The sequence below is a fragment of the Nyctereutes procyonoides genome, unplaced genomic scaffold, assembly GCF_905146905.1.
Source record: "Nyctereutes procyonoides isolate TBG_1078 unplaced genomic scaffold, NYPRO_anot_genome, whole genome shotgun sequence".
Classification (NCBI taxonomy): Eukaryota; Metazoa; Chordata; class Mammalia; order Carnivora; family Canidae; genus Nyctereutes; species Nyctereutes procyonoides.
Genome location: NW_026575043.1, coordinates 36639366 through 36661441, shown reverse-complemented (window position 1 = coordinate 36661441; position 22076 = coordinate 36639366). Strand labels below are relative to the sequence as shown.

General features: G+C 46.5%; 2 protein-coding genes across 5 annotated transcripts in view; both read right to left on the bottom strand.

Moving 5' to 3' along the window:
* CABIN1 (calcineurin binding protein 1) overlaps window positions 1–15563 on the bottom strand; it is a 154415-nt gene extending 138852 nt beyond the window's left edge. For 3 of the 4 annotated variants that reach the window (XM_055322045.1, XM_055322048.1, XM_055322047.1), the window contains exons 1-4: window positions 15491–15563; window positions 3499–3575; window positions 2891–2983; window positions 1522–1635 (exon numbers count right to left, since the gene is read on the bottom strand). In XM_055322045.1, coding sequence (XP_055178020.1) covers window positions 1522–1635; window positions 2891–2983; window positions 3499–3501 — 210 coding nt within the window. In that variant the 5' untranslated portion in view covers window positions 3502–3575; window positions 15491–15563. Of the gene's footprint in view, window positions 1–1521; window positions 1636–2890; window positions 2984–3498; window positions 3576–15094; window positions 15328–15490 lie in introns of those variants that run through there. The other variant, XM_055322046.1, reaches the window with a different exon arrangement.
* Window positions 15564–17950: 2387 nt separating this feature from the next.
* Window positions 17951–20332, bottom strand: DDT (D-dopachrome tautomerase). The gene is made up of 3 exons (XM_055321846.1): window positions 20137–20332; window positions 19689–19864; window positions 17951–18213 (listed from the first exon to the last, which is right to left on the bottom strand). The coding sequence occupies exons 1-3, from the start codon at window positions 20242–20244 to the stop codon at window positions 18141–18143; spliced, it is 357 nt and encodes a 118-aa protein (XP_055177821.1). The 5' UTR covers window positions 20245–20332; the 3' UTR covers window positions 17951–18140.
* Window positions 20333–22076: the final 1744 nt, after the last annotated feature.

The window sequence follows — 22076 nt, the reverse complement described above, 5'->3', positions numbered from 1 at the left end:
CAGACACGCTGATGCCCATGGGAGATGACAGGCTCACCCCAACAAGCTTCCCCAATGAAGCTATCCACTTCTTAGAAGCCAGCTGTGTTCCAGGGCCTATTTATGCCAAGTGTTTGTGAGACTGCAACTACATAGTATAATTTAATATTACGTATACTGATGAGGATGAATGTGAAAAGAAACTTTTCTATACATTTTCTGTATGCTTCGACTGTTTACAATGACATTTTACTTTTATAAGCCAAGGAGGGAGTACTACAGCAGTCTTCCAAGACTAAAAGTGATACAGAGAGAGGTAGACACACCTAGGACTACAAGGCTGACGCCTGACCATCACTCTTCTGACTTGGTGCTCTGCTCAGCCACTCACACCTCTGAGGCCCACTCCACCATGGGCTGAGGGAAGATCTCCCTCCTAAAACATACGCAGCCCCTGGCCTGTGGCTGGAGCTCAGTAAAGTAGAAAAAAGTCTTTTTCATCTCTGGGCCCTCATTCACTTCCTACTAACAGGGGAGGGGCAGGTCACAATTCCCACAGCCCTCATTCCAAGACACTATAACCAGCACCAGAGAAACTTGACATCCAATTAGGAACACGAACACGAGTGAGAGAAGGGATGGACTCCTCACATAGACAGTGAGAACTAAGTTAAGTTAGCATTCTGCCTCATCTGTGGTGAAAACTATCCAGGGGTGGGGGCTTCAGACACAAGTGTCTGCCTTCCTAGAGGAGGACACTGCCCAACTGAAGGACCACATTCCAGAAAATGCCCATGGTTGGAGTCTGTCTGCTTCCTTATCGCATGTCTCTGTGTTTGGTGTCTGGGTACTTGAAAACAAAAGCCTTTCCTCCTAATGAAACATAATTCTTCCTAAATCAGTTTCAAGTTGAGACTCATTCTCAAACCGCCAGGCAACACACATCTCTATGAGCCAGCCAACTCAGGTTTAACTCACTTGCCACTTGCATGGCCCCCATGCTAGATCACTGAGTCCTGCCCTGCCTGCCCCTCCCCACCATAATCTGTGCCCTCAACATGGCTCTATGTTGCTCTCCCAGCCCCTTCCTCCAGCTATGTTTTTCAAAAGACCATGGAGCACCTACACAGGTTTCCTGAGCTCACGGGCTATCACCTAAACTGCATTTGCCAAAATGTGTTGCCAACAGGATCATTAAGTAACAGAAAACCATGGGTTCCAATCCTGGTTCTAATGCTTCACTAACTGGGTGGCTCTGAGCAATCAACACCTCACTAAGCCTCCATTTCCACAACTGTCAGATGGGGACAGTGACCCTCACCTTGTCATCAGAGTAGTTATAAAGAGAATGTAATTAAATACCCGACACAGAGCTCTTACTATGCACCAAGAACCACTCTATCCACTTCACTGGATTCATTCAACCCTCACAGTGACCCAATGAGGCTGACACTCTACAGGTGGGGACACTGAAGGGCAGAGAAGTAACATGTCCAAGGTCTCCCAGCCAAGAAGAAGGTCTCCCAGCCTGTAATACCTCACCTCTCGCAGCAGGCGTGCCTCCAGGAGCTCATGGTAGGCTTTGGCTGACTCCTCAAACCGGTCGTGTTTCTGGAGATCCAAGGCCTTGTGATATAAGGCAAAAGCCTCTGCTTCCTATGAACCAAGAGAGAATATTATAAAGGTTTGTCATTTTTTTAAGCCAAAAGTGTAATAGGAGCTATAGTTAAGGCCTGTAAAAGAAACAATCCTAAACATTCCAACCTCCCAGGAGCTCATCACTGGGAGAAGAACCCCTCGGAAGTCCCCCGACAAGACACGAGAAACACAGGCTCAACTAAGTCTAAGTAACAGCAAAAAACACACTGGTCCAGGGACACAGGGTCAGAGCAACAACAAGGTTATGAACCCACCTGGGCCCTTGCTGGGTAAAGCTGGGAGAGTGGCCAAACCAGCCAGAATAACCTGGATTCCTAGAGAATATGGATGGTTTCCATTGCTTTCTACCTGCCACTCTGCCCTAGCCTGATCATTGCCCAGGGAGAGTGACAACCTCCTCCAGGATGAAGGGGATACTGGGTAGGCTGAGCCCAACTGATATCCCCTTGAAGACCAGGGACAGCCGACAAGTCAGCTTTTGAGAGGGCTCCTGATTGCCTGGGTTTCTCCTGTGAAAGGGGATGTACATGTTTATTCCAGGGAAAACAAAGACAGAAACAAGAAGCAAACCACTTCTATACTAAGGCAGGAAAGGTGGAAAGATGGATGGAGGAAAGGAAAGCCAGGCTGAAATTGAAGTGGTGCCAGGCCTCATGGTAGAGAGGAAAGACCAAGAATCTAGGGAACTGAAGTTGAATCTGGCCCCCCACTGATCTCAGTGAGACCCCATCAAGGGCCTTCTCACACTTGAAAGCACCATCTACCACTACATTCTATAGTCCCTTAGGTATGCCAATCCCTGAAACATGCACAAATGGACTGCATAGAAAGCTAGCCCTAGCTGGAGAAGTGGGCCCAGGGCCTCAACCAGCTCAAATGCTGCTCAGAGAATATGGAATTTCTCTTCAGTGTGACCACCTCCAAGAGAAGCAGGTAAAACATGAGATGAAGAACTATCTTTCAAAATGGAATTTTTGGGCAGCCCCGGTGGTGCAGTGGTTTAGCCCAGGGTGTGATCCTGGAGAGCCGGGATCGAGTCCCATGTCAGGCTTCCTGCATGGAGCCTGCTTCTCCCTCTGCCTGTGTCTCTGTCCCTCTCTCTCTTTCTGAATAAATAAATAAAAATCTTTTTAAAAAATGGAATTTTTCCTGTGATATCGCAGTGAGTCCTATGAATACATTTAAAATAAGGTACCATCTAGAGAAGTGAAAAGCAGGGTCTACCTGCAGAAGAAGACCATGGATTACATACCTGGGCCTCTTTGGTCTGAGTTTTGTGACTTTTAAAGCTTCCTTCATGATCATCCTCAACTGTAGAGCTGGCATTTAAGGCTGCAATTCGAATCTAAAAACAGGGATTTGAGGGAAGAAAAAAATTGCTTTTGAGATATCACTTGTCTCTTTAACAATCTACAACGAATACAATTCTGCTCCAGTGCCTAACCTCTTATAGCTTGAACAGCTATGACCGTCTCAGAATGTAATGAGCAATAAATGATCATCAAGGAAAAAAATAAGGACCAGAATACGTCCAGGAGGACCATAACAAGCTACATGGGGAGCATGTCCTGGGTACTATCCATTGCAAAAGGAACACCCCAGCAATGCCAGAAACAATAGAAGACATTAGAGTAACAGATTTCAACAAAACATGTTAACTTTATACCTTTCTTTCAACTACGAAGAGGCCCTGCAAGCCACTCCAAAAGAAGGCCAAACATCCTTACCCTCAATTGCTCCAACAGCTCTCCCAGGAGGAAGGCTGCCCCATACCGAGTGTCACCCAGGAAAATGCCCCTTGTCCCCAGGAGAAAGGTACAAAAGAATACTAACAGCAAATATGCAAACACCAGTCCTTACCATACTCAGAGAGCTTCAACGCTGCCACTGTGCACCACTTCCCATCACTGGTGGGGGCTGTGCCAGTCCACAATCTCCTAGAGAGGAAACAGGAGAGACTGAGAGAGGGCTCAGGAAAAGACAGGAATACCATAGTTCCAGGGGGCCACCACAAAGCAGTCCCCAAATCCAGGGGCCTACCCAGCTCTAAGCACACAGGCTGGCAAGCAACAGCCTCAGATTGGTTGTGTTGAGATATATCACCCAGGTCCCATGGCCAGAGCCTCTGCCCTAGCCAGGCAAGACACCAGACACTGGGGACACAGTAGACTGAGACCAACTCCTGCTCTCAGGGCTCACTGCTCAGCAGAGGAAAGAGACCTATAAACAGGTTTTTTTCTTTTTCTTTTTTTTTCAATAATTTAATGAAATGAAGAGAAACCAAGGCAACATCTACGGGTGGAAAATAATTCACTCGAAGGGATCCTGGACAGTGAGGGAGGCAGCCTTGTGGTAAGCCCTGAGGAACAGACAACAGTAGGGGGTGGTGAAACAAAGGGGGGGGTGAGCTGTGGTGTGATGGGGAAATGTAGACACACTTGGGTGCCAACACAGCCCACAGCCAGGCCTTAGAACAGAGATGGATTTGGAGGATGGAAGAGTGCCATGCCAGGGAACTGGGAACTTCAACCTGCAGACAACAGGGGAGCCACTGAGAGTTTTGGGGAAAATAAAATTTTAGAAATATAAAGAAAAAATATTAGAGGTAGGCAGACCAGTTTGAAGTCTGCAAAAAAAAAAAGATAGGATTGGTGAGAATGTGTGGAAAAATTAGAATCTCATACATTACTGACAGGAAGCTAAAGTGTGCAGCTTCTGTGGAAACCGGTCTGGTAGTTGCTCCAAATGTTAAACATGGAGTTACCATATGACCCAGAAATTCCACTCCTAGGTATCTAGCCAAGAGAAATGAAAACATATGTCCATACCCAACCTGGTTCACGAATGATCATGGCACCACTATATATAACAGCTTCGAGGTAGAAACAACCCAAATGTCTGCCAAGTGATGAATGAATAAATAAAATAAATGGATAAATAAAATGTGGCATGTTGATACAATGGATTATTCTTCAATCATAAAGTACTGACACATGCTACAACATGGATGAACCTCGATGCTAAATGAAAGAAGCCAGTCTCAAAAGGCCACATATTGTCTGATTCTATTTATATGCAATGTCCAGAATAGTCAAATCTACAGAAACAGAAAGTAGATAGTGGACTGTGGGAAAGGGACAAATGGTGAATGGTGAATTACTACTACAGGGTTTCTTTCCAGGGTGATGATAATGTTCTAAAATTGGTTGTGGTAGTAATTCCACACCTCTGTGAATACAATGAAAACCACTGACTTACACACCCCACATAGGTGAACTATATGGTATTTGAATTACATGCTGTTACTAAACAAAGAGGTAACAGGAACCTGGATGGGGCAGTGGACACAAGGGACACACTACAGGGGGTAGACTCACAGGACTCTGCACCTAGGAGGCTAGAGGGAGCAGAGGGGTTCTAGATAACACCAAGGGTTTTGGCCTAAGGGGCCAGGACAGGGAGGGGGGGCACCCCTCAAACAAGCCAGGTAGTGCAGGAAGAGAAGTCAGAAAAAAATCCCATCAGAGAGGCCAGCAGAAGGCCCTGGAAGGGCCAGCAGCAGAGCTGGAGGGAGTGAGCCTGGGCCTACAGATGAATGCATGCTCCACCCAGATAACATGAATTGACTGCTACTATTGCCAACAGCACCGTAGCAATCATTTCTAGCATGGCTTCCACCATGGTCTGTGAGTTCTCTCAGGGTTCTTACAAGAAAGGAAGTAGTCTTTTCACAGACAAGGAAGACTCAAACCTCCCCTGGGCTAATAGCTATTTTATCTCCTATTCTACATTTAGGAAAAAAGAATGCTGCTCAGTCTGGAGCTATGCCATGATGGACACTTTGATCATCATACAATATGAAAAAGAGAGAGAGAAGTAGAAACCATACAATTAAAACTGCATCTAGGGACACCTGGATGGCTCAGTGGATGAGTGTCTGCCTTCAGCTCAGGGCATGATCCCCGGGTCCCGGGATTGAGTCCAGCATCAGGCTCCCCATGCCTGCTTCTCCTTCTGCCTAGGTCTCTGCTTCTCTCTGCGTGTCTCTCATGAATAAATACATAAAATCTTTTTAAAAAATTAACTAAATAAATAAAATCATGAGAAGATACTACTATACACCTATTAGAATGGCCACCTTTTTTTTTTTTTAATTTTTATTTATTTATGATAGTCACAGAGAGAGAGAGAGGCAGAGACACAGGCAGAGGGAGAAGCAGGCTCCATGCACCGGGAGCCCAATGTGGGATTCGATCCGGGGTCTCCAGGATCGCGCCCTGGGCCAAAGGCAGGTGCCAAACCGCTGCACCACCCAGGGATCCCAAATGGCCACCTTTTTAAAAAAACTGACAATGCCAAGTCCTGGTGAGGATACAGAGCAACTGAAATTCACAGTGCTGATAGGAATACAAAACAGTACCACCATGGTGGAAAATAGTTTCTTATAAAGTTAAGCACACATTTACCATATGATACAGCAATCTCATCCCAGCTATTTATCCTAGAGAAATGTTCATACAAAGCTTGTATGTAAAAGTTTAAAGGTGCTCCATTCAAATTACCAAAAATATTCTTCAACAGCTGAACAGATAAACTGTTGTGATATATCACAAGAGAATACTGCTCAGTAAGAATACTACTTACACAATAGAATAATACTGCCCCTTAAAAGGAACAAACAACTGATGCATGTAACAACTTGGATGAATCTCAAAGCCATTATGTTTTTTATTTAAGATTTTATTTATTTATTCATGAGAGATACAGAGAGAGAGAGAGAGAGAGAGAGAGAGAGAGAGAGAGAGGAGAGAGAGAGAGAGAGGTAGAGACACAGGCAGAAGGAGAAGCAGGCTCCATGCAGGGAGCCCAACGTGGGACTTGATCCTGGGTCTCCAGGATCACGCTCTGGACTGAAGGCAGCATTAAAACGCTGAGCCACCCGGGCTACCCTCAAAGCCATTATGTTGCGTGAAAGTTGACAGTCTTAGAGCACCTGGGTGGCTCAGCTGGCTTCAGCTCAGGTCATGATCCAGGGGCCTAGGATCCAGCCCTATATCCGGCTCCAATCTCAGCACTGAGTCTACCTGAGATTGCCTTTCTCCCTCTGCCCTTCCCCACCACTCACATGTGCGCATGCACTCTCTCTTAAAATTAAGATCTTTTTAAAAAAAAAAGAATATACACCAAATAATACAGCAACCAACTCTATGAAACAAAAAACATAGGAGATGCAAGGACACATAAATAAAAACACACTAATAAGAGACTTTCATTCACCACTGTCAGTGTAAGACAGGTCAAATAGAGAAAAAAATAAGGACACAGAAGATCCAAACAACAAAATGATTATAGAACTTACAGATGCATGCCACTCTATACTCTGCTAATAGAGACTACATATGCTCCAGCACCCATAGCATATTCACAAAACAAATGCAAATATTAAGTCACAGAGAAAACATCTTCTATAAATATGTGTTAAAAAACCTCTGATCACAATACATTAAAACTACAATTTACTAACACTACCACCACCACCAACGACAGAAGACAGATCCTTCTATTTAAAAATTTAAGCACCGGGGATCCCTGGGTGGCGCAGCGGTTTGGCGCCTGCCTTTGGCCCAGGGCGCGATCCTGGAGACCCAGGATCGAGTCCCATGTCGGGCTCCCGGTGCACGGAGCCTGCTTCTCCCTCTGCCTGTGTCTCTGCCTCTCTCTCCCTCTCTGTGTGACTATCATAAATAAATAAAAAATTTAAAAAAATAAAAATAAAAAAAAAAATAAAAATTTAAGCACCTCCTATTAAACAACTGGGTGAAAGGGAATGCAGCTAAAATTGGAGAAAAATGTAAAGAAATACTAACAATGAAAACATAAGCACTTGTATGTGTGAAAACACAACAAAAATCACCAGGTGGGGGGGCACTGTAGGATTATCTCCATAGAAGAAAAAGCCTTTGACAAAATTTAACACTCCCTTGTGATAAAAAGCACTCAAGAAAATAGGAATTAAATAATCCTTTCTTACATACCTAAGTCCTAAAACCAAAATCTTATTTAATAAAGAAACACTAGAGGCATTTCTATTAATATCAGGAACAAAGCAAGGATGCTCATTATGTCTGTTACTATCCACCACTGTACTTATTTGCGTTATTAGCAATGCCAATAGAAAAGGGAAACCAATTAGAGGTATAAGAATGAGTAAAGAAGTAAAACAATCATTAATTTCAGACAATATAACAGAATATCTGGAAAACCCCCAAATCAATGATGAAACTTAAAAGACCTCAATGAAGTAGATGACATAATATTAATACACAAAAGTCAGTAGCATTCATAAAAACAAAAAATAAACAGAAGAAATTATGATAGAGAAAAATCCTGTTTGTAATAGCAACAAAGATGCTTAAATATTTAAAAATTAAGTTAACAAGGGACGCCTGGGTGGCTCAGCGGTTGAGCATCTGCCTTCAGTTCAGGGCGTGATCCCAGAGTCCTGGGATCAAGTCCTGCATCTGGCTCCTCACAGGGAGTCTGCTTCTCCCTCTGCCTATGTCTCTGCCTCTCTCTGTGTGTTTCTCATGAATAAACAAATAAAATATTTTTAAAAATTTAAAAAGAGTTGCTGGGAAGAATTGGTAGCCATTTGGCAAAGGTAAAATTTGACCCTTACCTCACACCACATATATACATAAACTCCAAATGGATTCGGGATCTAAATGAAAACAAAAGGAACCAGACAAATACTAGAAGAAAACACAGATGAATTCCTCTTTAACCTTGTATATGGAAAGGCTTTCTCACAATTATTTAAAATCCAGAGACAGTAAATTAATAATAATAATAATAATAAATTTAACATAAAAATGTTTTAAATTTTGCATAACAAAAAATTCAGCACAAGCAACAAAAGTAAAAATAAACAAATGGGACTGCATCAAACTAAAAAGCTTCTGCTCTTGGGACACCTGGGTGGCTCAGCAGTTGAACATGGGCCTTTGGCTCAGGGTGTGATCCCAGGGTCCAGGGATCAAGTCCCGCATCGGGCTCCCTGCAAGGAGCATGCTTCTCCCTCTGCCTATGTCTCTGCCTCTTTCTCTGTGTCTCTCAGGAATAAATAAATAAATCTTTAAAAAAAATAAAGATGAAAAGCTCTGCATAGGAAAAGAAATAATCAACAGAATGAAAAGACCACTTACAGAATAGGAAAAATATTTGCAAACCATATATCTGATTAAGGTTTATAACTAAAATATATAAAGAACTCATAAAATTCAATAGCAGAAAAAAAATAAAATAAAAAAATCCAATTAAAAATGGGGAAAGCACCTGACTAGGCATTTTTCCAAAGAAAATAAAATAATGGCCAACAAGTCCATGAAAAGGTACTCATCACTAATTATAAGAGAAATACAAATCAAAGCCACAGTGAGTTCACCTCACAAACCTATTAGAATGGCTATCACCAAAAAGTTAAAGAGATAACAAATGCTGGTAAGAATGTGGAGAAAAGGGACCCCTTGTATTGTTGGTAGGACTATAAATTGTTACCCCCTCTGGAAAATAATGGAGGTTCCTCAAAAAATAGAACCACTATATGATCCAGCAATTCCACTTCTGGGAATGCATCTGAAGGAAATGGAAACATGTCTGAGAGAGATTTGCATACCATGTCTTTAGCAGCATTGTTTACAAATAGCTGAGACATGGAAACAATGTAAGCATCCACCCAGGATGAAAAAAGAAGTTACACACACAAACACACACACACACACACACACACACACACACACACACAAATATTATTCAGCCATGGAGAAAAGATGGAAATCCTGCCATTTGTGACAAAATAGTAGGAACTTTAGGGCATTATGCGAAGTGAAATAAGTTACACAGAGAAAGACAAATACTATATGATCTCGCTTATACAGCAATCTAAAAAAAACAAACAAATAAAAACAAAATAACCGAAATTCATAGAAGAGATCAGATTTGTGGTTACCAGAGGCAGGAGGTGGGGAAAGGGTCGGGAGAGAGAATTGGATGAATGTGGCCAAAAGGTACAAACTTCCAGTTGTAACTAAGTACCAAGGATATAATATATATGATAACTATAGTTAACACTACTATATGGTATATTTGAAAGTAAAAGCTCCTAAGAGTTCTTATCATAAAGGAAAAACATTTTTCTCTTTGTATCTATATGAGATGAGATGACAGATATTAGCAAAACTAATTGTGGTAATCATTTTACAACACACGTAAGCAGTCATCATGCTGTATACGTAAAACTTGTATAGTGCTATATGTCAATTACACCTCAACAAAATTGAAAAAAAAATTAATTAGAAAAGTTTTCAATAACAAAAAGTTAAAAGTCAATTGATAAATTGAGAGAAAAAAAATTTGCAACATATATTGTAGACAAACACATAAAAAGCTCTTAAAAACTAAGGGACAGCACTAGTCACAACAGCCAAAAAGTAGAAGCAACCCAAGTAAGTGCCCATTCACAGATGACTGAATAAACAAGGGGCTTCTGGATGGCTCATTTAGTTACAAATCTGACTCTTGATCTGAGCTCAGGTCTTGATCTCAATCAATGTCATGAATTCAAGCCCCACACTGGGCTCCAAACTAGGCGTGGAGCTTACTTTTTAAAAAATTTTGGTATATACATACAATGAAATATATTCAGCCTTAAAGAGGAAGGACATTCTGACACATGTATGAACCTTGAAAATATGCTAAGTGAAATAAGCCAGGACAGAATGACAGTGTATGATTCCACTTATGTGAGGTACCTAAAGTAGTTAAATTCACAGAGACAGAAAGTAAAATGGTAGTTGCCAAGGACTGGGGGGAAGGGAAGGATGGGGAGTGTTTAATAGGTACAGAGTTTTAGTATGGGAAAATGTAAATAAAAGTTCTGGAGATGTATGGTGGTGATGGCTGCACAACAGTGTGGATGTACTTAATGCCATGGAACTGTACACTTAAAAATAGTTTAGGGGCACCTAGGTGGCTCAGAGGGTCAAGTGTCTGCCTTCAGCTCAGGTCATTGGTCCTAGGATCCAGCCCCAAGCAGGCCTCCCTGCTCAATTGGAGTCTGCTTCTCCCCCTCTATCTGTCCCTCTCCCAACTCATGCTCTGTCTCTCTCTCAAATAAAATCTTTTAAAAAAATTTGTTTAGGGATCCCTGGGTGGCCCAGTGGTTTAGCACCTGCCTTCGGCCCAGGGCACGATCCTGGAGACCCGGGATCAAGTCCCGCATCAGGCTCCTTGCATGGGGCCTGCTTCTCCCTCTGCCTGGGTCTCTGCCTCTCTCTCCCTCTCTCTGTGTCTCTCATGAATGAATAAATAAAATCTTAAAAAAACAAAATTCTTTTAAACGTTACATTTCACATTAAGTATATTATACCATAAGCCAAGGGGAAAAAAAAACTGATAGGAAAATAGGGAAAATATGCGAATAAATAATTCACTCAGACATACAACTGGCTCTCAAACATGAAAAAGTTTTCATACTCATAATTAGAGAAATGCAAATTAAAGCACTGAGACACTATTTTTATCACACTATCACTATCGCACTGGCAAAATTAACAGCACTTTCTGTTGGAGGTGGCCAGGAAACAGGCACTATTTTCATACATTGCTGATGGGAATGCAAACTGGCACAACCACTCTGGAGGGGAATTTGACAACAGCTAAGAAAATCACAAATGCCCTTACCATTCAACCCAGCAATTCTACTTCTAGGAATCAATCCTAAAGATGCACCTCCAACAATATGAAATACATATATACAGGGTTATTCATTCCAGCATTGTTTGTCATTTCAAGAGACTGGAAACAACCTAAATAGTTATAGATAGTATAGTGGATGGATAAACCATGGTACTTCCACACAGTGAAGTAATACACAGCTGTAAAAATTAATGAGGAAATGATATAGCAGCATTTTTCAAAGTAACCAAAAGTAGAAACAATTCAAATGTCCATCAACTGATAATTGGATAAATAAAATGTGATGTATTCATAAAACAGAATATCATTCAGCCATAAAAAGTTAATGAACTATTGACAATAGGATGAACCATGAAAACATTATGCTAAGTGAAAGAATTCAGTCACAGACCACATACTGCATGATCCCATTTATATGAACTGTCCAGAATAGGCAAATCTATATAGACAGAAATTACTAGTGACTGCCTAGGGCTAAGGGAGGAGGCAATGAGAACTGACTATTAATAGGTACAGAGTTTCTTTCTGGGGTGATAAAAATGTTCTAAAATTGATTGTGGTGACACACAACTCTATGAATATTAAAAACCACTGTATTGTATGTACATTTTATCCCAATGAATAGGCAAATTGTGTATGAATTGTTTCAATAAAACTTTTTAAAAATGAGTAAGATTTCTATGAACACAGGGTGATTTTCAAGACATTGTTAATTGAAAAAAGCTAACACAATTATCTATAGTATGCTATCTCTCATATACAAAAGAAGCGGATAAGAACACCTGTTCATCTGTGCAAAAGAAAGGATAATCCAGACACCAAAGAGATCAGTTAGCTGCAGGGGATGAGTGGAAAAGGGGTGAAAGGTAGGGGAGAACAGGAACAAGATGGCGGGGGGGGGGGGGGGAGAAGTGACACTTCCCTGAGTATACTTTGTTACAGTTCTTACTCTCATAACCACAGTCATGCTTCCTACTTGAAAAATAATTAAAACCAACTAAGATCTAGGTGGAACCCAAAATGGAACATAAATGTCAATAGTGAACATACTGTGTTACAAATACATGACCACATCGAAGGCCATGCGGAAGAAAAGAACTAATTTAAGTAACTGTGGAGAATAGTATCTTGATTGGATATTGTAAGGCTAAAGATAAGAATTGCGATTGAATATTTGGGGCAGAGAGAACACAATATGAGCCTGTAACATCTGGAGGTGCCAGAAAATAAATAAATGCTCCCCAAAATGATGAGGATTTGTTGAGAAGACACAGCAGCTAACCTGAAGGAGATCCTGAACAAGCAAAGTCAGAACGGTGTACAACAAAATGATGGTAACATTAGATTTTTTTTATTAGATTTTAACCCATGGAATAAAATGAATATCCCTGGGCCCTTACTAATGAGAGAAGGGATAGCTCTCCCTTTAATTGAATTTGAATTGATAAATGTAGAAGGGAAGAGAGTAATAATTACCTTTAGGCACACACCACAGGGACCCACAAATGGATCCTAACTATGGTCAGTGGGCATAAATTTGTGAAAACCAGAATTCCCATCCTTCCAAAGTATTTCACCCAAGATACCTACTAACTGGACAGGGAAAGTTAGTAACTCTATAGGAACTTTTCAGTTGGCAGACACTAAACCAAGCAATCAAGATAAATATCACCAGTTATAAGACACATCAGCATCTTGAACTCCTTGGTATAATGCACTAAGGACAACACAATGTTTGTGTTATTGTGGCCCAAAATGCATAACTTCACATGAATCATGAGAAAACATTAGACAAATCCAAGTTGAGGGATATTAGACTGATATCTGATTACTGACGAGTACTCTTGAAAAATATCAAGACTAAGACAACACTAAGTAATCGTTAAGGACTAAGGAGACTGGGATGCCTTAATGGCTCAGTGGTTGAGCTGCTGCCTTCAGCTCAGGCCATGATCCCAGGGTCCTGGAATCAAGTCCTGCATCGGACTCCCCGCAGGGAGCCTGCTTCTCCTTTTTTTAAGATTTTACTTATTTATTCATAGACACAGAGAGAGAGGCAGAGACACACAGGCAGAGGGAGAGGGAGAAGCAGGCTCCATGCAGGGAGCCCGATGTGGGACTCAATCCCGGGTCTCCAGGATCACACCTCAGGCTGCAGGCGGCGCCAAACCGCTGCGCCACCAGGGCTGCCCCCTGCTTCTCCTTCTGCCGAAGTCTTTTGTCTCTCTCTGTGTCTCTCACGAAGAAAGAAAGAAAATCGTTAAAAAAATAAAAAAGGACTAAGGAGACTAAGGAGCAAGAACTATTGAATAAAGAAAGGAAGAAAGAAAATATCTATTCTTTTCTCAGACTCCCAGCCCAGCAATCATATTATCCCAGAATAGCATATTTAGGAATTTAACCTCACAAATTTCCAAACTCGTTAGGCCACCGTTTCCATAGCCTTAAGAACATATGATAAAGAAGAGCACACACTGAGTAACTCAGCACCCTGACCCAGTCAGTGATAAAAGGTGGTATTTCCTGACGTGCTCTGGTCTGGGAGTCGGGAAGCCTAGATCTTAGGCTGTGCTGTGGCTCTCTTCTTGGCTGTGTCATCAGCTTGGCCTAAGAGACCCCTCTTTGATTCTCAGTTTCCTCTACCCGATGAGGTTTTGGGCTAGACTAGGGGTCTGCAAGCTAACCTGCCTTGGAGCAAAGAATGGTTCTGACCTTTTTAAACGGATGAAAAAATTCGTGACACACGAAAATCATATAAAAATTACATAAGATTCAAATTTTAGTGTCCAAAAATAAAATTGTATTGGAACACTGCCACTCGCTTACCTATTGTCTCTGCCTGTATCCACTGTACGATGCCAGAACGGAGTAGACAAAATAGGCCTCCTAAGCCTAAAATACTATTATAAATGTTTATTACATTCACAGCATACTCTGATATATAATTCTATTAATAATACAAATATTACTGCACTTACAACATAAGTCTGCCGACCTCTGAAGGAGACCACTCAAAGCATGTTTCAGGTTTTTTTCTTTTTTTTTTTCTTAAAATTTTATTTTATTCATGAGAGACACACAGAGAGAGAGAGAGAGGCAGAGGATGTAGGCAGAGGGAGAAGCAGGCTCCACGCAGGGAGCCCCATGCGGGACTCGATCCCAGGACCCGGGATCACAACCTGAGCTGAGAAGGCAGATGTTCCAGCGCTGAGCCACTCAGGCGTCCCAGATATTTTCGTTGTAACCACAGTTATGAATCCCATGCAACGAATTTTAGCTGCGTGAAACCCCAAGTCCCATAGTTAAGACCCATAAACCCATAGTAAGCCAGGCCCCAAAGAATTAAGTGACTCCGAAGTCACTTGTGCGGACACCTGAGTGTGTCCGTAGGCTGTGTGTAGCTGGGGTCCTCCTCCTCCTCCTCCTAGGAAGCAGCGCAGTCAAGATTTTCAGTCTAGGGGCGCCTGGCGGGCTGAGTCCTTAGGGCATGCAACTCTTGACCTCCTGGTGATAGGTTCAAGTCCCACAGGGGGTGCAGGCATTACTCAAAAATAAAATCTTTAACATTTATGTTTTTCTTTCAGTCTAGACTTGGGCTGGTCCACTAGTTGGTCGGCTGACTCTGGACAAGACCCTTCACCTCGCGTGGGCCTCCGTTTCCAGCCGTGTACACGGCGCTACGGGCAGCAGCAGCACTCACCTCTCGGGGCTGCTGTGAAGGTGAAGTCAAAGGACGCAAGCGAAGGGGCGAGCCCCGGGCTCAGCGCCGGGCAGACGCACCGTCAATGGTGGCTCCCGCTGCCGTCACCGAGAACCGCTCCCGACGCTGGAGCCCGGCCTCGGCACCCCAGGGTGTCGGCCAGGGCGGGGAGGAGGCCCGGCCAAGCCGCTCCCGCCCTCCGGCCTCGGTTTCCCCGAATGGGACACTCAGGCTACCGGGGGCGCCCCTCTGCCCCCCCCCCCGCTCCCGCGTCCGCACCGGCCTCGGCCCGGCGCCCGCTGCCCCCCAGGCCCGCGCCCCTTCTCCCACCCCCAGTTCAGCAGAGCCGCGCCCCCTCCCGGGGGAGGCCCCCGAGCCAGCCACCCGGGAACTCACCGGGCGTCTCCAAGGCAACGGCCTGCCCGCCTCGACCCCCGCGCCGGCCGGCTGCGCGCCTGACAATAAGGCGCGCTCCCATTGGCTCCGGTGCCGGCTCCGCTGGCCAATCAGCGAGGGCGCACGCGCCGCCGGGCGAGCGAGCTCCCCTGGCCCTCGCGGGCTGCGAGCGGCCGGCGCGCGAGTGTCCCCCTCCCGCTGTTTGCTGCGGGGGCGCCCCGACGACGTGGGTCGGGCTTCCCTGCTCCGCCACTTGTAATACCTGGGAAACGCGGAGCTCGGCGCCTGGCGCTGAGCAGCCGCTAAAGGACGGTTTGCTACAACCTGGGGCAGGTGCTCGGAAGGCAGGGGACACTTGGGGACGCTTAGAGGGAACCGGGGGAGGAGGGGCGTTCCCCCTTATATATCCCGAGCCTCGCCTCGTTCTGAAAACGATTTGAAGCCGGAAAGGTACAGATACAGTCAGCCAATGAGACCAAGATAAAGGGCAGCCCGGGTGGCTCGGCGGTTTAGCGCCGCCTTCAGCCCAGGGTGTGACCCTGGAGACCCGGATCGAGTCCCACGTCGGGCTCCCTGCATGGGGCCTGCTTCTCCCTCTGCCTGTGTCTGTCCTTTCTCTGTGTGTGTGTGTGTGTGTGTCTCATTAATAAATAAAATCTTTAAGAGACAAAGATAAAAGTCACACACACACAAAAAAAAGACGGGTAAATGAACGGGGGGAGGAGGGAGTAACAATTCCAAAGCTGAAAAGAGGATTCAGCATTGAAAGTTTCCCGAAAACGGCCTTGGGCTGAGAGAGGTTAAACCCTTGGAAGCTCAGAGGTTTTTCAGGGAAAGGTTTCAGAGTGGTTGGGATTCATAATTGCTGAAGTCCAGCAAAAAAAAAAATAGATAAATAGGAATGAATGTTATGGCTTTCTCTTTGACCTTATGTAAAAGCGATAAAATCATGATGAACTCATAGCGTCAGTTCAGAACAATAAGCTTCAGTTGTGCACCAGGAGTTGCAAAAATAATGGAGTCACTAATCTTGACATGGAGTACAGCCTTGGGGGGGAGGGCAGTGGACCGAGGCAGAAACAGGTGGTTTCAAGTTTAATGGATGACAAGCACCCCCTGGATGCAGCTCTCACACCTGAGTCGTATCTTGAAATATGCTCTGGAGTGAAACAGGTGAAAAAAGATGGCAAGAGCGGCCCACGTAGCAAGGAGCTGTGTGGCAAGCTTTTGAAGGTGAGAAACAGTACAGGCAGTGTAGGATCACTCTGGCAGCACAGTATTACCAGGGGCCAAAGTTCAGGGCCACAGTGAGGATAATGTGGAGACAGGGAGGGGACAATCGTCCACAGCAACCAAATGACCTCACTCTCCCTACAGTAGGGGAAAAACATTCAAAGTGGGACCAAGGCAGGAGGCTACTACCTTATGGTCCTGGCTAGTTAGGCCTGAACCCCTCCTTGGGCACTTTAACCATTCATTCAGATTCAACCCAGGAACATTCCCTGAGCCCCTCTGGGAAGCAGAACACCATGTTGGCAGAAGGAATGAGCACAGGAAAAGTTGGGCCAGGGAGCCAAAGGAAGGAACTCCGAGCTCTAGGTTTTAATGAGAGTCCACAGCAGTGGTCGGGTACAAAGAGCAAAAGCACAAGAACTGTTCCATTGGGAACTAACTTTACCCCGTTGACAGCATACACCAAAAATCTCAACTTGGTACTCCACTGACGTACAAGGTGTACAAGGATGATGAGACTTCCAACTCTATAGGTAAACACAGTGCCCACCACCGGGTCTAAGGGTCATGATATGTAAACTCTGCATCAAACATCTGGAAGGTCACTGTAAAGGACACCTTTTGGGCTCCCCCCACCATGCCTGTCTATCCCCTGAAATGTGAAAGCATAATATAGTATTTAGGTGGGAATTGCATTCATTCTGTTTGTAGTGGCAGACGTTGCATTTCCAGGTTTGCCATTCCAGGACATGACTTTTACAAGGTGCACAGCTACAGAGGAATTTTGGTAAGACTCATGGGAGAAGATGGAGTTTGGAAATACCCAGGAAAGGGCCCTGAAGCCCAACCGCACTGCTCCCCTGCTGGGCACAGCATTCCATAGGCAGTAAGTTACATGGGCCAACCCAAGCTGAGGGTAGGAACATCTGGTCAGCAAAAGCTGTAGGAAGACCCAGCCTGGACCGGCTGCCAGCCCCACCAGCCTGCACATGGGGATGGAAAACCAGGCCTCCAGGCTGTACTATCCACCCTTGGATTTGAGCAGCCTACACACAATACATGAGACAGTGGCCTGGAAGTCTGGAAACATCTCACCTCTCAGATTCCCTAAAGTTCCCACCTCATACACCAACCCTGATGCCCAGGGTGACCCAGAATGCCAGGGAAGGGTAAAGGGAGATAAATAAGTCACGTTTGAAAGACGAAGATTTCAAGGTGGGACAGAAAAAAAGAAAGACAAAAATCTCTTCATTTATTTGATACGAGGCTGGGGAAGAAGACGACTGTGGGGTCACAGGCAGATCTGCATGAATGAGCACCAGAAGCTGGTATCCAGCAGGCCCTTACTCTGCCAGGAGGTCTCTCTGGAAGGGGCAGACAGCTGACAGATGCATGCCTTGGGTGCCCTCTGTGCCAGTCATAGAAAAGTCATGACTGTCCCATTCTTGCCAATCTGCCAGGGCTCCAGGGGGAAAAAGCGGATAATTATCCTTCAAGAGAAAAAAAAGAAAAAGCAAAAAACATGTAATCAGCTCCTTGGCTAATGCCTCATATTCCAAGACTGCTAGCTGGGCACTCCTACCCTGGACTCCCAGAGCAGCCTACCTTAGCCCATTAATGATCTCCCACTGTGGCCCCTCAGGGGCAGAAGGGAGCCTCTAGGGTCACTGTATGCTGTGGGTAGCCCACTCACTCTCAAACTGCAAGCTCCCTGGGGGCATGTGCAGTACCCCCAGGCACTTCTGTTTTCTCAAAGTTACCTCAAAACCAGACACAGGGTGACCTGACATCCCCTGCCCCCCACTAATGTGTATGGACTGCCTCCATAGACTGTGAGAACACGCCTCTCTCACAGAAGTGATGGGAAGTTCCGGTAAAGAGTAAGATACTTGGTGTAGCCTGAGGGATGGTAGGGGAAGGCTTGGCGTGACAGCTTTGGTTTTCCCATCTGTAAACATCACAAGGATGGCATGTCTGCAGAAGGTGATATGAACAGAGGGAGAGAGATTGCGTGGATCAAATGGGAACATGCAATGTTAGGTATTTATAGATAACCTGGCACAGGTAACCATTCACATGTTACATATCGTTCTTACAATTTTTACCTCATACCTCATCCCGACTTGAAGACCAGGTCTGAGCACTCCCAGGAGTAACCATTCCTCACTAGGCCTCTTAGGCCAACAAAGGATCCATTCTGGAAGGTTCTTTCAAGTTTCTCATGCTCTTAGTTCCTCATAGGCATGGGGTTGGCTCAGGAATATTTTTCACCCAGAAAGAAACTTTAACCCTGACACAGAATCCCAGGTTGGGGGGCTGTTCGGGCTTCTTGGGTGATTACTGATACATTCTCCTCTAGTCACAGAAGAGAAGCCTACAAACCAGAGGTGGTTCATTTCCGGGTTTGTCACTGCCTGAGTCCCTGAGCTGTCCTGGACTCAGAACCCAGGTCTCCAGACATCTAAGCCAACTTTCTTTCCACTACTCCCTGAGTCTCCCAGGACCTATTTGGCTACAGGCCCAGAGGTCACACATCCGACCAAGCTGGAGAAGTTCTCCTAGAAAATCATTCTTGATTTTCTAAGATGTGGAGAAGGCTAAAGGCAGATGATAAACGGCCATAGCTTTGTTAGGCAAATAACATTCTAACCTACCCCTGTGCCAAGGCACAGAGAGTGCACCCCCATCCCACAGGACTCTAGCAATTCCCCCAGGGAGCAGTTCAAGGAGAGCTTTCCCACTTCACAGCCTTCCAAACCTTCACCGAGGTTTGGAAGGCCACACCTTGCCCAGGTGTCAAGGAAACCACGGCAGTGTCAGGAATCCATTCAATTCCCCTACCCTTCTGAGGGTGGACCCAGCATCCGCGGGCCCAGGGCACTAGCTGAGGACTGCCTTTCCCCCAACCTTGGGAGGGGCTCGGGGATGGGATCGCGGCCCCCATCCTCTCCGTGCCCCCACGCACCGATCCTGGCCCAGGTCCAGCTCCTTGGTGAGGAACTCGAAGAATCGGGCGCTGTGGGCACGGTTCTCCTCGGCGGTGCCCACCACTGCGATGGAGGAGATGAGCAGCTGCGCGCAGGGCTCGGGGGAGCCGTTCACCGCCATGGCCAGACCCGGCCGCACCGTTACGTTCACGCGCTGCGGGCAACACCGAAATTTCGCCTGAAGCCGGTGCAGGCCGCGTCCGCGCAGAGGCCCCGGGAGGGCGAGAGGCGACCTGCGCGGGCCCCCGGGGTCAGGGCTGGAGGCTCGGGGCGCGGTCCCGGGGGGTCGCGCTGGTGTCAGGGCCAGGGAAGACAGCACGGGGCCGACGGGGCGGGGGGGGTCCCTGGGACGCAGAGCCGGGGGTGGGGGGGCTGGCCCCAGCCCGGCAGCCTCCTCCCGCCCCGTGCTGCCCGGCCCACGCTCACGTCCTCGGGCTTGCCCAGGATGGCTGCCGTGGCCGCGCACAGCCGCTTCTCCAGCCCCGGGGGCACACGGCTGGCGGGCAAGTTGGTGTCCACCTCGACGAACGGCATGGCTGGCGGGAAGGAGCCGCCGCGCCGCCGCCGCGGAGGAGCCGGGCTCAGAGCGCAGGTCCGGGCGCCCGGGGTCGCGGACTGGGCGGCGGGGGCGGGGGCGGGCGCCACGGGACCGGGCTCCCTATTGGCTGCGCAGGCAGCAGCGCCCCGGGATTGGCTGCGCCGTCTACACCCGCCTCGGCGCGAGGCCGATTTCCGGAGTCCTAAGGCCCCTCGGGGGCGGGGGCGGGGGCGGGGGCGGGGGCGACCCGGGGGCGAGACCCGCCCCCCGGGCGCCGGCGGAGCGCGGGCGGCGCAGGGTCCCCCGCCCTGCTCCCCCCGCCCGCGGGCCCGAGGGCTTCCTAGCGCCGCCGCCCCCGGCTTCCTAACCCGGGCTTAGATTGTTAACCTTGAAGATGAAAGAGCCAGTTATTTTACCAGTAAAAAAATGGGTTTATTCGAGGGTAGCCGAGAATTGCAATTTGGGACGTGCAGCCTAAGGCAAAACCATCGGCAGGTCCAACCAACGGAGAGAAACGTGCTTCTTAACAGAAAAAAAGGAGGAGCTGGGAGGGACTGTTAAAAACAGAAAGTGCGGGGCACCTGGGCGGCTCGGTGGTTGGGAGTCCGCCTTTGGCTCGGGTCGTGATCCCGGGGTCCGGAGATCGGATCCCACATCGGGCTCCCCTTGAGGAGCTTGCTTCTCCCTCTGCCTCTCTGCGTCTCCCATGAATAAATAAGATCTTTTAAAAATAAAACTAAAAAAAAACTTTTTTTTAAGTGCGCGGGAATAAACTGGGAATCAAGAGTGTAGGCGCTTTTCAATGGCTGAGTTGTGACAGCCTCTCTCTGGCCGGACCGGGGCAGGGGCACCGAGGGGGGTCTTTCTTTCCCCTGCTGGTAGTACTCAGACCGTCTTCCCCTTGGGTTCTTCCGAGCGAGGTTGCAAAGGGCCGCACCGAGTAGTAGGTGTGAGCGCCCCCGCTTCTGGCCGCCCGACCTTACTGTACAAGAGGTTTCCATTATTCGGTTTCGCAAAATGGGGATTTGGACACACACCAGAAACACATCTGTAGGGGCCTTTCCCAGGCTCTATCTGAATTTTTTTTCATCCCTTTTTTACTGTGTTGCTACCATTTCCAAGTGAGGCGACTTCACGTTATATGTGGGGATCTGCGCTTCTCTTGACCTGGAGCCAGGTGACACTTGTGAGCTCAGGAGAGGCTGGGCAGAGAACCTCCAGTTCACTGCATCCCTACCTGGTCCCGACAGACATCTGCTTTTGTGGCCTCTGGCACCTGTGGCGACCTTGTCTCATAGTGAAATACTACACACCATGGAGTGAAAGCCAGGTCCTAGTCCAATTACCAGCCATGTTTATATAGTACCCTATATTTTTATAGTCAAAACAAAATGTATTACTTAAAACATGGACATCTGGAGGTGCCTGGGTGGCTCAGTCAGGTTAAGCATCTGCCTTCCGCTAAGGTCCTGGAATGGAGCCCTATATGTCAGGCTTCCTGCTGAGCAAGGAGTCAACTCTATCTCCCCCCATGGCTCCCCCCCCCAAGCTTGTGCACACACTCTCTCTCATAAATAAAATATGTTTTAAAAAACATAGAAATCGGGACACCTGGGTGGCTCAGCAGTTGGGTGTCTGCCTTTGGTTCAGGTGGTAATCCTGGGGTCCAGGATTGAGTCCCGTGTCCGGCTTCTTGTGGGGAGCCTGCTTCTCCCTCTGCCTGTGTCTCTGCCTCTTTCTCTCTCTCTCTCTTTCTCGTGAATGAATAAATCTTAAAAAAAAAAAAAATGGAAATCTCTTGATACGGCTAAACATGGTACTCTTGTCA

Bases quoted from the DNA above. Each gene is read 5' to 3' on its own strand.
- DDT (XM_055321846.1), bottom strand. From the start codon at position 20,244: ATGCCGTTCGTCGAGGTGGACACCAACTTGCCCGCCAGCCGTGTGCCC. The intron at 19,865-20,136 runs GTGAGCGTGGGC...TGTTGCCCGCAG, and splicing joins TCCTGGGCAAGCCCGAGGAC to CGCGTGAACGTAACGGTGCG. The intron at 18,214-19,688 runs GTGCGTGGGGGC...TTTCTCTTGAAG, and splicing joins CTGGACCTGGGCCAGGATCG to GATAATTATCCGCTTTTTCC.